This window comes from Vidua macroura, chromosome 1 (assembly GCF_024509145.1).
Source record: "Vidua macroura isolate BioBank_ID:100142 chromosome 1, ASM2450914v1, whole genome shotgun sequence".
Taxonomy (NCBI): domain Eukaryota; kingdom Metazoa; phylum Chordata; class Aves; order Passeriformes; family Viduidae; genus Vidua; species Vidua macroura.
In genome coordinates, this window is record NC_071571.1 from 66,998,761 (window position 1) to 67,012,947 (window position 14,187).

Genomic DNA, 14,187 nt, shown 5'->3' on the forward strand with positions numbered 1-14,187 from the left:
CTCGTAGCCAAGCCTCTTATCTTTGAGAAAGGAGAAGAAATTGATTTAATATGTGTGTATTTCTGTGGTTTACCATCCTCCTCTTTCATTTTACTTCCAGATTTCTAGCTGTGTATCCATTCCCTATATCTTGTATTTGAGGCATCTGTAGAAAGCACTGGGAGTTTTGGCTAGCCAAGTGATAGAATAGCACTTTAAAACATGGGCATAAATTCCGAATATTTACATGTTTTGATGTCTGATTTTTCTGTATACACAAAACTCCCTACTAAAGGGTTTTTGATTTTACTTATTGGAGATTTCACACAAATCACTATGTCCAAAACGAATATCTTTAAGAGAATCCTTCTTCATGAAAGTTTCATGCCAAAAAGAAGGGAAAAAAAAAAAAAAGAAGAAGAATGCAGGTTTTCTTATTCAGTTCAGTGAGCAAGAGCTCTTACAGCTTCAGACTTGTCTTTTGTTGTAGGGAATTAGGTTTTTGTGCTAATCTTTACTCCAGGTCTGAGGTAATCTCTAGAAATAGGTTTAAACTACTATTAATACAGTTGTTGCTTTTGAGATTTATTCAAACTTCTGGGTTGTTCTTTAAAACAGATTACAAGATAAATAATGGGGTATCATATGAATATGTTGTGTAGATTCTGTGCTAGAAACTTACATGTTAAAAATTTAGTTCTGGTAAGGAATCAAGGTCACTGTGGGGTTATCTGAAGCTGTATTTTGCTCTGTTGCAGTCTCTGAAGAAGCTAAACCATGCCAATGTAATAAAATTGAAGGAAGTCATACGAGAAAATGACCACCTTTACTTTGTATTTGAGTACATGAAGGAAAATCTCTATCAGCTAATGAAGGATAGGTATGTCTTTTTTCACAGAAAAGTAGTGTGCTATCATGCTTTATTTAGTAATTCTCATACTACCTTGAAGAACACTTTGGGATATCTGGTTTTGGCTCTTCTTGTAGCCCCACTGTTGTTAACAGGAGTTGCTGCACCAGCTTATCTGAGGGTAGAGTTCTGCATTGCTCTGTTACAACACTGCATATTGTAATGCTTTTGGAAATAAGTTTGATCATTTGTTAACAGGAGAGTTTGCATACCTTTGTGTAGAGGCATGAGAGAAATTCCAAATAGTTGTATTTTGGTTTTGGTTTTGTTTTTTTTTTTTTTTTTACTTCATTAGCCTTCATTTTAATGTATGAAGGATTGGGTGAACAGTGTTCATGCTAATTTTGCTCATGGGTTTGACTTAAGGTGGGGATGGTACATGCATGCATCTTTGCAAGAATGGCCTAATGTAGGCTAACTCTGATGTTGCAGTCTTGGACAAACAGTACATAGCAAGGCCTGCACGGTGGTCTTCGGAGTAGGACCTGCCTTTTCAGTAGCATTTTATTTTGATTAATTGTTTTGCCTTTGGTGTGGGTTTCCTTCGGACTTTGTCATGCACTTGTATCTCCTAATGTGCCAAACCCTTGGGCTGACATCCTGAGGTAGCTGCTGGTGACATGAGCACAATGTTACTCTGCAGCTGAACAGAATTGCTCTTATCAGGGCTCCCTTAAGGGCACCACTGGGTAATGCACCTATGAGTGCTGCAAGTGTGCCATCTGTGCCTTGCTACAGCATTGTGCATTCCACATTCACCTGGTCAAGCACACTGCTGGCCAGCCAGCTTCTACAGAGGGATAGCACCATGAACATCTCAGCACAGAAGTTCTGCTGCTGCACTTAAAGTAGTTGAGATTAAGGCCCAATAGAGTTTTGAAATGAGAGTTGTATCTCTCTTACTTTGACTTGATGGGTCTGTTTTCATGTGTTCATGATGTGTTAGGCAAAATAAAAAAAACACACATGTTCTGAAGACACGTTATTTTTCTTAATTATGTAAGTTTTTACCCTGTTTCTTCACAGAAACAAGTTTTTCCCTGAGTCAGTCATCAGAAACATGATGTATCAGATATTGCAAGGGCTGGCTTTCATCCACAAACATGGTAGGTTTCATACAAGAGTTTAAAAACTGTGTAGCACTTTTTTTAGAAAATAAGATCATGCACAGAAATAACATGAATAAAATAACCTAGCAGGGGCTGTTAATCATCTCTGATAAAATCATGGTTACCTGTTTCAAGTGTGGTGCAGTTTTAAACTTTGCCTGAAGTTCCTATTTCTCTTGGAAAGCACCGGATGTTGTTCATATACTGTGCAGTAGTTTTTTCTACTTTAGTTAGCAGATAAAACAAACTAGTAAGCAGAATAAACAAACTAAAGAACCTTGTATTCTTTGCTATACTAATCACTTCTGCCTCCTCAAAAAGATCTAATTGAGAAGCATTAATACATCAATAATCTTGTGTAGAGATACTATAACTACCATGGTACTCCATATATAAAAAAATACTAAAATAACTTGTTCACTAAGAAATTCAAATAGTGTCTTTATCAACTACAACATGGATTTAAGTATTTTAATAAGTGGGATGTTTCTAAGAATTACAGGCACAGTCTAAATAAGAGGTGAGGTGTGCTCACAACAATAAAAAGTTTCACAGTGTTTGCAAAACTCCTAATGCTCATGTTTAATAGCTGTCTGCGAACTATTTTCTGAAATACTGGTATCAAAGTCCTTTGCATTTAAAAAGATAGTAATTTACTCTCATGCTCAGCATTTTTATTTTGTAGGTGTTCTTCACATCACATTGGTATTCTTAAAACTTTCCAAAGACAATAAAATACTAGCTGAAAATAAAATTTGAAACAGTGTTCCTAGTGAGGTTTGATTTACTTTCAGTGTACCCTGAAGAGTCCTGTTGGTGAATTAAATTAATAATTAGTTTTATCAAATACCCAGAAACTGAAACTTTATTTCCCTTCTGATTGGGATACTGTTCTCTGATTGTTAGCATCCTCCTTTCCTACCTCATTTCTCTGTGAAATGAATTAGAAAACTAGATTTTAATAAAAACTTTCAATTTTAAGTTACAATATTAATATCTTGATTTGACTGTAAGTGTATAAGGGAAAACCAGGTATGATAAATTTGAACATTAACATTCACTGTAATAATTTCAGTCAATTTCTTACAGTCATTTTCAATTTATGCATGCAGAAATTCAGTACTTTATTCTAGCAAGTGGATTTCAATCAAATTAATGGATAACATAACAAATTGTGTGTTCCAATTAAACAGCAGAATTAATTTGCTTAGTGACTTAACCACTGCCCAAGTATAGAGATCCTCCAGCCAACAGCAAGCATTGAAGAAGCTTTATGTCCCTGCATTACTAATATTAGCATTTCTGAGCAGGATTTGGATATCTTTTATATGTCTGTACCTCCAAATTGTTGTCACAATGATAAATAAGTAGCTAAAAATAATTCAAGCAATTTTATTAATCAAGTAAGTATGTCAGATGCTCAATTTTCCATTATTCAAAACTGACAAAGCAGTTGTAGTTTTTGCAAAATATTTCCTTTTGAAACTGTTTTTTTTTTTTGCTTGATGTTGCTGCCAGCCAATTAATTTTCCTTAGTGTGCTAATGACAGTTTACATTTGTTAATTTAAGAACACTTGGTGTAATAATCACGGGAGGGAAAATGTGTGCATTTGTTGGGGGAGGGTTCCAATTATTTTATGTTGAATTAAAAAAAAAAAAAAAAGAAAATTAAAAAGACTGAAAGCCGCTATATTATTCCTAAACATCCCAAAGTAAATATTGGATTAGTCCTATTAGAAATTGCTGCTTAAGAAGTGATTCTGTGATAATTTGTAATTCTTTTCTGTTTGGTTGTCTTCAGGATTTTTTCATAGGGATATGAAGCCTGAAAACCTTCTCTGTAGTGGACCAGAACTTGTGAAAATTGCAGATTTTGGGTTGGCTAGAGAACTAAGATCTCAGCCACCTTACACAGATTATGTTTCTACCAGGTGGTAAGTATATCCAGAATTTATTACATTAGCTTATCTAATTACCCTCCTATGACCCTTTTAACTCATTTATTTCCTTCCATCCTCACAGGTACCGTGCTCCTGAAGTTTTGCTGAGATCTTCTGTCTATAGCTCACCAATTGATATATGGGCAGTTGGCAGCATAATGGCTGAGTTGTACACACTCAGGCCTCTTTTCCCAGGCACAAGCGAAGTAGATGAAATCTTTAAAATTTGCCAAGTCCTAGGGACTCCAAAGAAGGTAAGGCTTAAAAAACCTCACACAATTTTATTACCAAAAAAAACCTAAATCAAATTATTACAAAATATTCAGTATTATTTTTCAGAACATACATATTGAATTATTTTTTCAATAAGTTTCCTGCAGACTTAGTGTTTGCTCAACTGTATTTCTTTTCAGCTTCCATTAAGACATGTAATTGCTACTCTTTTGTATATTAACATCTGCTGTATATCATACCATTATATGAAGCCTTCCTTTCCTCTGATGAAAACCAGATAAAATTGTTTAATTTAGTTATTTAAAGCTATTCATGATAAAAAGCAAATCAGAAGTCTCCTAGGATTTAATTTACCAGAACCAATTTGCTTTCCCTTCCCAAAAGTGTAATTCTTCTGTGCTGGCACACAGAATTTGGAGCTTATAAAAGTTACCATAAATAAGACAAATTATGCTTTTCTTATTTTTAAAGCATAAAAGAAACATTTAATTTCAAACACAGATGTCTCATAAATATTATTAGCAATAAGAAGTAATTGAGGGAAAATGTGCAGTATTTTAGAGAGGAAACAATTCTTTTTGCCTATTGTCTGGATGAGCTAAATCCTATTTAAAATTACAAGGAAGGTTTGGGTAGTGCATATAAAAATGGATGCAATTATATTCAGTTTAAAAGTTGTTTTAGTAAATGGGTGGAAGAATATGTGAGAAAAGAATAAGGTTACCTTCAAATGTTTGAGTGAACTGAAAAAAAAGAGACCACATGCTATTAAATATTTTTGTAGACTAAAATAAGAAATGGCAGATACATATCAGTATTTTATGGGTGCAAATAGAACTTGGTGGAATAACTGACCAAACACAGTCGACCTAGATCTGAACAACCTAAGGGTGGAGAGAGACACATCAGTTTCATAAGTGTTCTACTTATATAAAATACAGTATAATTCTTGTCCAGTAAAGGAGCTGTTAGCAATAGAGAAGTAAGGAACAGAAAACTTAAAACAGAAGTAGATTAAGCTTAGCTAGGAACATGCAGAGCTTGGAGTAGTGGGAAAACATCCAAGAGAATATTCTGGGAAACAGGTGCAAACTCATGACAGAGCAAAGAGGAAAAGGTCAGGTGGAGAGTTATAGATGATACGTTGTGGAAGTGAAAATTGAGTCAGGAGGACTCAGTGAAAATTGGTATGATGTGTAAAATAGTGCTTGCCATGACACAGTTGTGCCTCAGGAATAATGTGCAAATAGGAGCAGTATTTTAAGACTTGAGTTTTCAAATGCAGATGTGAACTTTCTTAAGCAGATCACAAGTCTAAGATAGAGGAACCTTTTGATGTATAAGAAGACTGAAAGACAGCATCATGCTGGCTTCTGGAACATTTTCAATATTCAGCATAAATAAGCTCTGAAGTGCAGGGAGATCAGAGAGAGGTTTTCACTGTGTGCAGTAGCAGAGCAGCACTGAGCTGATTGCTGTGGTTTTCCTCTAAACTTACAAGGAGCTAACAGAAGCTAGTCCTGACTGTTTAGAGTCTGTCATTCCCTGACTAGAAAGCTTATTGCTTGAGAAAACGGGGAGCATTACCAGCTGAATTATGTAGAAAAAAATTGTAGCCTCACTTAAAGACCCTAAGAGTTAAGTGCATTGTAAATCAGCCTTCTAGAATCAGGAAACTGTAATTAATTACTTTGTGCCCCTGTCATCTGCTGGGCAGACTTGGGAATTTTCTCTCCTTATGACAGTGCTAAGGCATCCTTCAGGGAGATTGTTTTGTAAAAGGAGTACTTAAATAGTATGATAGGAATTATCACAACAAATAATGCATTTGTTACAAGTACTTACATTCTGAAAAATATAAGTAGTTATTTTAATAGTGTGATTTTGCAGGTAGTTTTACAAATATTATTTTTTTCAGACATGCTTTTTCATTTATTCTGTTACCCTGCAATAATGAATTACAGGAATTATGCCCAGAAGCTATCTTCTTTACAGTTTACCTTCCTGTGCTTAAGTCCATAGCAACATACCAATGACTTCAGAGAATCTGGGTATTTTAAATAGTGGCAGGCAACTATTTTATTTTATAAATTAAGTTGCCCTTTATTTATTTTATAAATAAATTAAATTGCACCATTCAGGTATTGGCAGTGGTGGTACACTTGTACTATGTGAATTTAATGAGAAAATTTATGACAACCTCAGTAGCAGATATTAATGAAATGCATTTTCATTAGCTGAAGGTCAGCACTTTAAATTATTGCAAATTAATTTTTTAAAATAAATATAAATGTATTTTTAATTTTTGCTCTTGTACTGTTTTCACCTTATCCCTATGCTTCATCAGTTCAACATGCAGCCCTTGGTACTTTGTTGTAAACTGTTCCTTTATTTCTAGCAGACAGAATGCTACCATACTCAATAAAGACGGGCAACGCAGTGAAGGAGGGAAGTTTTTCTCCATTGATTTAAATGAATAAACTGTTCTCAGAAGTGAAAGAGGAAGTCAGTTGAAATCTTGAGACTTATTTTAAGCAGATGTAGTTTATAATTATATTTGAGGTTTTTTGTTACCATGGACTGTACTAACAGAGCTAAAACTGTTGTACATAAAAAGATGAGTAATGGCTATCATGGTACCTTAAGACCAAATTGTATCAAATCAGTCCAGTTTGCCCTGTAGCAGTACAATAAGCTTGGTGGATAGAGGAAGAGAACAAATGTTATACCTTGTCTTCAGCAAGGTTTCTAATGCTGTCCCTGATAACATTCTCAGCAGCATATTTCTATGCAAATTGCATAATAAGAGCGTACCTGTTTGGAAAGAGTTACCCAAAGAGTAAGCTTCATTGGCTCTTATTCAAAAGATGATTTGAATAGAACTCGAGTGGTTCTGCCTCTGATGAAATTTTTAAAATTGTATTGAAGGCTGTCTGGTAGAGTAGATTTTGCTACTTAAGCTAGTAGATGGCAGGCGGAGAATAATTTTGTTAGAAAAGAAGATTAGAAGGGGGTTTTTATGTATAGAATTAGAGATGTAGCTTTAAAGAATTTTTTTCAGTAGTGCACAGAATGCTGTACCTAGGCAGGAATAATCAGCTACATAAATAGCTGTGCATAACAATCCAGCTAACACCTCTGTAGGAGAGGCCGTAGGAGCTATTTAGTGTATTGTATGTCTAAAGACAAATACCATACCAGTTTGTAGAAAAATGAGTATTGCCCATTAACATGTGAACTAATCTTTCTGTTTCGCTCGCTGTATTATAGCCAGTTTAGAGTTATCCTTTTCAAGAGAGAAAAATCAGAGTCTAGAGAGGAAATAAGACGTTAAAAGCCTAGACCCTAGGAATTGTTTGGGTTTCTTTAGCCTGTACAAAGACTGGAAGAAAGGAAAATAAATACACCTGCCAATGTATAAAAAGGCCACTCTAGAGGGAAGAATCAGATAGTCCTTCTTGGTATCTGTGGATGATAAGATACTCAACAATGGTCATTTTTTAATGAGAAACCTCAATTTGCCTAGTCTTGAGGAGATTACTCTCTGGAGTAATCTGTATAATCTGGCTGTGGATTGCCAGAAATTGGAAGCTTTTTGAGATTTAACACCTGTCAGGAAGGGACAAGGGTGTAGAGTAAATGGTCTCTTGAGGTCTTTGATAATCCTATAGTTCAGTATTCCAAGAATTCAGTTATCAAGCAACAAAGGACTTCAAGGTTTACTTTTGGAAAGTTAAGCATGTTTTTAAAAAGTTTTTATCTGGTGGTCATGTTTTTTTTAATGTTGCAATACTATCTGGTTGTAACTTAATCATTGACTGTCATAATGGTGGGATCAGTGCTATATTGTACAGGCTGCATCATGGTTATACAGCTGTGGCATGGTGAATGGAAGGGCCTCACCTCTATTTCCATGAAGAGGGCATGCTGAAGTCAGCTGCTGGGCTTATTTCTGTGGCTTATTTCTTATTTCTGTGGCAGATGGGATGTTCAGTACCATTCCTGGTTCTTTTGCACTCTGGTCTCCTTCAGATAGAATGTGTTCAGATAGAATGGTTATTCATGGTGATGGTTCCACCTTTAGCTACAGGAGACCTCAGGAGAACTGCCATTGGAGACTGATGCTATATTCACTAGTGTTGTAATAATTGTCATGGAAAACGGGAATGGTTGTTTTCAACCATATAGGAAGGAGCCATGCAGACCAAGAATGACTCAAGCTGCATTAAATTTTATCTAAATACATCTTTGTTCTTCTTTGGTGCTGATTTTTCTTTCCTTTGAAACAGAGTGACTGGACAGAAGGATACCACCTTGCTTCTGCCATGAATTTCCGTTTCCCACAATGTGTCCCTATAAGCCTAAAAACTCTCATCCCAAATGCAAGCAATGAAGCAATAAAGCTTATGAGTGATATGCTGAACTGGAATCCAAAGAAGAGACCTACAGCAAGTCAGGTCTGAGCGCATGAATGATTAAGTATAAGACTAAATTTTCTTGCATTGCTAAAAAATTGTAGATACAGAGACCAATTGATTGTCATAATAGTGATGGCCACAAATGTCTCCTCATTTTGAACACTTTGGTGGGAATGAGATTAAGTGGTGAAAAAAGAAAGTTCTAAGCCTGGCTCAGCAGACATCAGAAACTCTTCAGTTATTTCTGTTATGTGTTCTTCTATACTGGCATATCTTAAAATTCTCTCTGTACAGGACAGAGGAATAGCTGAGGTGCAAATGTTTCAATTGTGTCTGTCATCATTTCACCACTTTTGTTTTCCTCCCCATCTGTACAAACCGAGGTACTGAAAAGTTTGAAAATTTTGCTTTTTGTGAAGCCACAGATGGAATGCAGTATGGTAGTGCTAAGGTTTATTTTTACTTGGATTGTAAATTGTACTAAGTGATAAAGAAAGAACTTTTTGAAGAATGTGCCAATAGCTCACAAAGGTCACAGTTTTTTTCTCCAAGTTAATTTTCGTAAAACATATTTCGAGGACCAAAGATGGTTACATTCTGTGGATTTTTTTTTTAATTTTATTATTCATACCTAATGTAATCCTATTTAGAACATACAAAAGAGGAATACAACTGGGAAAGAAAGGACATATTGCAAGTTACCCTAGGTGGATGTAGTGTAAGTGATTCAGAAGCAATTAAGCAGATGGTACCAAATAAAGCAACCATTCCTCTCCACTTTATAAAGCATGTCTATTGTACAGTGATGGAGATCTATCTGTAGTCCAGTACTATGTACCTCTACACAAAGTACTGTATGGTGCTTTATAAAAGCAAATAACCAGCTTGTACGCAGGTGAGTTATCGAGGAAGCAGCTGCAGCAGTTGTGTAATCCACAGTCAAAAGGAAGAGTTTAATGCATATACATGGCAGTGTGTGTAAAGGCAGTGATTCTTGAGTGCACCTGAGGCAAAACATGTATTTAAGAACTAACAAAGAGTGGGATCCTACCCAGAAGGATTAACGGAGTGGGTTGTTTGATATAGGAGGAAGTGTCTTACTAAGGTGTGTCCATGCTCTGCATCTATCAGAGGACATGGAAAGGATCAAATGAACATCTGCCTTAAGACAGATGCTGTATTTTCTTAATAAACACCATGAAGGCACAGCACGCACAGTGAATATATTTTAAAGAAAAGCGAAAGCTGGTGATAAGAAAAATAGAGGAAAAACCTTGCTCATTAACATCCTATAATTGTGGTACCCATACATAGCAACCATCTCGCTTCTGGGGTTTTTGTTGTTGTTGATTTTATTTTGCTTTGTTTTTAATTTAAAAACCTCAGACTATTCACTGAGTTGCCAAAACACAGTCAGCAGTGGAGACATCTAATAAAGCATGTGCTGAAGGTAGCTGGACTACCTTTTTTAAAACGGAAATTTATTACTGCATAAATATAGAATGGTGCTAAATGTATAATGCACCTCAAAATACAGGCTCCACCTAGCAATAAAGAAGAGAACAAAAGGATATGACTGCTGTCATATGTACAAGTGGATCAGTCTTACCGAGTTATGTGATGGGAAGAGTTTGAAATACAGAACTGCCAGTTCTCAATACACAGTTTACGTATTATCTCATTACCCATCCATCTTCCCTCTGTTCTGTAACGCTTGCTCAAATGTTTAAGAAAACCGCTTAGATCCTTGATGAGGTTACCAAAGTCAACTTTTTGAAGTTAAAATTAGTGTGTTGTATCTTCATCTGCAGGCTTTGAAGTACCCTTACTTTCAAGTTGGCCAAATTTTAGGACCTCCCCCACAGTATCTGGAGAAGCAGACTCCTGTTAAACTGGTTCAGCCAACAGAACCAAAGCCATCTTTACCTAAACTGGAAGCAAAGCCAGAACCTCTGTCTTCATCTGATTTACCTGACAAAACACAGCCACAGCCCTTGCCAAAGGTTAACCACAAGCCTCTCCAGCAAATTCAGTTGCCTCAGAATACAGCTAACCAGCAAGTACCAAAGCAGCAGCAGCCACAGGCACAACCACTTTTTCCAATTGTCAATAAAAACTCATCGCCTGTAAGTTGTCTTCAATAGCTACATAGATGGTTTTATTAAAAGTTCTTAGTATGTTCAGCCAGGTGATCCCTTGAAAATTGTCATATGTTTTATTAGAGGAGATACAGATAGATAAATAGGGAATAAATGAGAATATAATTGCTTATTTTATAGCAAGTCAGAAGAATAGATTGCTTGTAATAACAATGTTCATTATAATAGCCCTCAATTATGTGCTTATGCAGTAATGGAGTTGAAACGGCTGTCACTTATTGACTTTTGAGAAACAATTCACAACAATACTGTCAGTACACAATAGAGAATTGGAAAGGGAGAACTTCATTTGCCTCATGGAGGAAAATACCCGAAAAGGTTCATCCAGTTCCTAACCTTGGAGGAATTTAGCAATTATGATTTTTAGGAAAATTAATAGTAAAGTTTGGTTTGTAACTTCCATTTTTCTTTCTACTTGTACTCACTGAACTGCAATACAAAGCATGTTAAAAATAACAGGTATTCAGAGAATACTGGAGAACAAATGACAGATAGGACAGTCTTAAAACATAGTAATTTCGTTGGAACAGAATGTTAAAGAAAAGTTTATTTGCTGTATTTACTTTGGGGGCACAGCAGTGTTCTGCACCGCTGTGCTCTATTTCTTGACAGCTCACCTACCACTGTTCAGAGCATGAGTTCAGCAAGATGCCAGAAACAGTGGTTGAACACTGAACTGGGTTTGCAAGCAGAATGTCAACCTCACTAGTTCAGGTAGACTTAAGCAATTCAAGGATGACAGTCCAAAAGAACTACACTTCAAATACATGATGGCATTATTGTTATGTTTTGTGCTTAAAGTCATAATGAGACTAGACCAAAACAGATACAACACGCTGTGAAAAATTCCCTCGAAGTCTGTAAGCAGTAGTCAGGAATTATACTAGATACAAAATAAAACATTTTAGAATTTAATACAAGTGTGTTTTTATTTTTTTTTTCCTATTTAAAATAGAAACAAACAGCTAGTGGCCCTCTGAATGGTGTACTAGGTCCTAAAAACTGCAGAAGACGGTGGGGTCAGACTTTGGTAAAGGCTGTGGATAGCTGGGATGACTTGGATGACCCTGAATTTGGAATGTCATCTTCAAAGAAGCCTAGCATTGCACTGTTAAAAGAAAAGAAAAACAAGGAGTTTCTTTTTAGGTAGGTCCTGCAGTTATAAGATCACAATTTCTTTTAGTAAACAGTGTCCAGAAGTAGATTTATAGATTGATTAAGACAAGTCTATTAAAATTCAAGTCACCAAAATTCTGCAAGAATGCCAAGAATTGCATGAGCAGATATCTTTGGGTGTTATGTTGTTATAGGGCCAGTAATATCCAAAAAGAATCAAATTTGTTTTCAGACACTATATGGTTCAGGTGTTTGTTGTGTATTTAAGAAACTGTTTTACTAAAATTTGACATACTAACATTTCTTCATTTGTCAGTTAAATGGTACTATGTTCTGCCATTTGGCCACATTTGCTTTTAACCCATAGTGGTGGATACATTTCTTTCTTCAAATCCCAGGTTAGGCTCTTGTGAGGTGCTAGGTTTGACTGTTACTTTGTGGAAACAGACTCTACTGAGAAAAGTAGGATAAGCAAAGAGCACTGTATTCTTCAGGCTAAGGTCAGCTTGTGGTATTCTGAGCTGGAGTTGTTGGTCACATGGTTTGAAAATTTTGATTTTCCAGCATGCCAGAACCAAAAGCTTCATGCTGTATCCAACCAGGAGGGGAAAACAAGAGTCTGATGAAAAATGATTCTGAAAGATCAAATACATCAGCAAAAGATTACTATATAAACCAATCAAGATATCTGCCTGGTAAGGTTAAAAGTCAATGCATATGGAAAATACAAGCTGTGCACAATCTACATGCAATACATTTAAGCTTTAGATTTCTCACTGGATAATTTTATTTTCTTAACCAAGCTACATTTTCAGGTTTTGAACTGAATGCCTTTCCCAGAAGATATCACAATTGATGCAGCAATTCCTGGCTATATAAACGTGGCAGGACCTCAACACTGCTTGTACACTATAAAAGTTCACAGGCCCTCTTATGACCTGTAACATAAAAAATCCTCAGTAATATAAATCCAGCATCTCTTGGATTACTAGGAATATATCCCGATCAATCTATAAGCAAGTGTATGTTAGGACTAAAGAAACTATGTACATGTTCTTCATCAGGACTGTGGTGACAAGACTAGGAGTAATGGATTCAAAAGGAAAGAGGGAAATTTAGAAAAGATATACAGAAGAAATTCTTTACTGTGAGGGTCGCGAGGCATTGGACAGATTGTCCAGAGGACCTGTGGATGCCCCATCCCTGGCAGTGTTCAAGGCCAGGTTTAATGGAACATTGAGCAACCTGGTCTAGTGAGAGGTATCCCTGCCCATGGCAGGGACAATTGGAACCAGATGATCTTTAAGGTCTCTTCCAACCCAAACTATTCTATGATTTTATTTAGTGTATATTTACCAATTTTGCAGTGTCAGGATATTTGGGGTTTTCTGAACGTACAAATTCTGGTAAAAACAGTCCCCTTCCTTATATAAAGTGTTTAGAAATATCCATCTACTGGCACTGGTAGGAATTCACACACTCACTTCCTTTCTCAAGGCAGTCGTCTTTCTTTAGAAATAGATATCTTAGTCTAAATCTGGGTGATTTTGTCAAGAAAATAATGTGATATTATTTAATTACTGGGAATGAGAATGGAAAGGAGAAAGCAAAGAGAATGTTTCCTCTAGTTAGTATTCTGAATATATTCTATAATCAAATTATTTTCTTGGTGTCTCAGTATATTTGTTGTGGTTTTTACAATTACAGTAATCATATCAGGACTTCTGTAATCCATGTTTGAGAATTTAGGTGGCTCACAGAGGAATTACCCATTGTTAGGCAAGTTGTTTTGATACAACATATGATTAATTTGTCAGGAACTCATTAGGGCAGTGATGACTTCTGAATATGAAATCAGTTCTAGGATGTTAAATAGGATGCTCAGAGAATCAACAGTTTAAGTCCAAAAGAAAAATAAAAATATAAAGAGAGAGGAACTTCCCTATGGAAAGGTAAAACAAATGGAAGAGTCATCTGTATTTCTTATATCTTATTAAGTACAATTCTAATGTCTCTGTGATTTTCAGTGAGGAAGGCATAGATGTAAAAAATAATTAATGTCAATATTTAAGGGAATAATAGGTCCAAGGAACATAGTTGTTATTTATCCACATTACTTTAGTTCTGCAACCACTAGATCTGGGAGGTGCTTTCATGTGTTGTAATCCCATTAACTCTTGTAATGCTTGTAACATGCTGAAGTAACCAGAACCTTTGTCCTACTTTTTAACTTAACCCTCAAAGAAATAGTTTATTTTCAGCCTTGAGAACCGCAGTTTTTGATAGGTATTTTTAATTTGTGTGTTCCTTTTTTGACAGAC

General features: G+C 35.8%; 1 protein-coding gene across 3 annotated transcripts in view; it reads left to right on the plus strand.

Annotated features, from left to right (window-relative positions):
• MAK (male germ cell associated kinase) overlaps positions 1 to 14,187 on the plus strand; it is a 30,424-nt gene that overhangs the window by 7,546 nt on the left and 8,691 nt on the right. For all 3 annotated transcript variants that reach the window (XM_053984433.1, XM_053984423.1, XM_053984438.1), the window contains 8 exons: positions 738 to 859; positions 1,916 to 1,995; positions 3,801 to 3,933; positions 4,022 to 4,193; positions 8,463 to 8,630; positions 10,403 to 10,717; positions 11,706 to 11,896; positions 12,431 to 12,561. In XM_053984433.1, the coding sequence (XP_053840408.1) occupies positions 738 to 859; positions 1,916 to 1,995; positions 3,801 to 3,933; positions 4,022 to 4,193; positions 8,463 to 8,630; positions 10,403 to 10,717; positions 11,706 to 11,896; positions 12,431 to 12,561 (1,312 nt within the window). The remainder of the gene's footprint in view (positions 1 to 737; positions 860 to 1,915; positions 1,996 to 3,800; positions 3,934 to 4,021; positions 4,194 to 8,462; positions 8,631 to 10,402; positions 10,718 to 11,705; positions 11,897 to 12,430; positions 12,562 to 14,187) is intronic.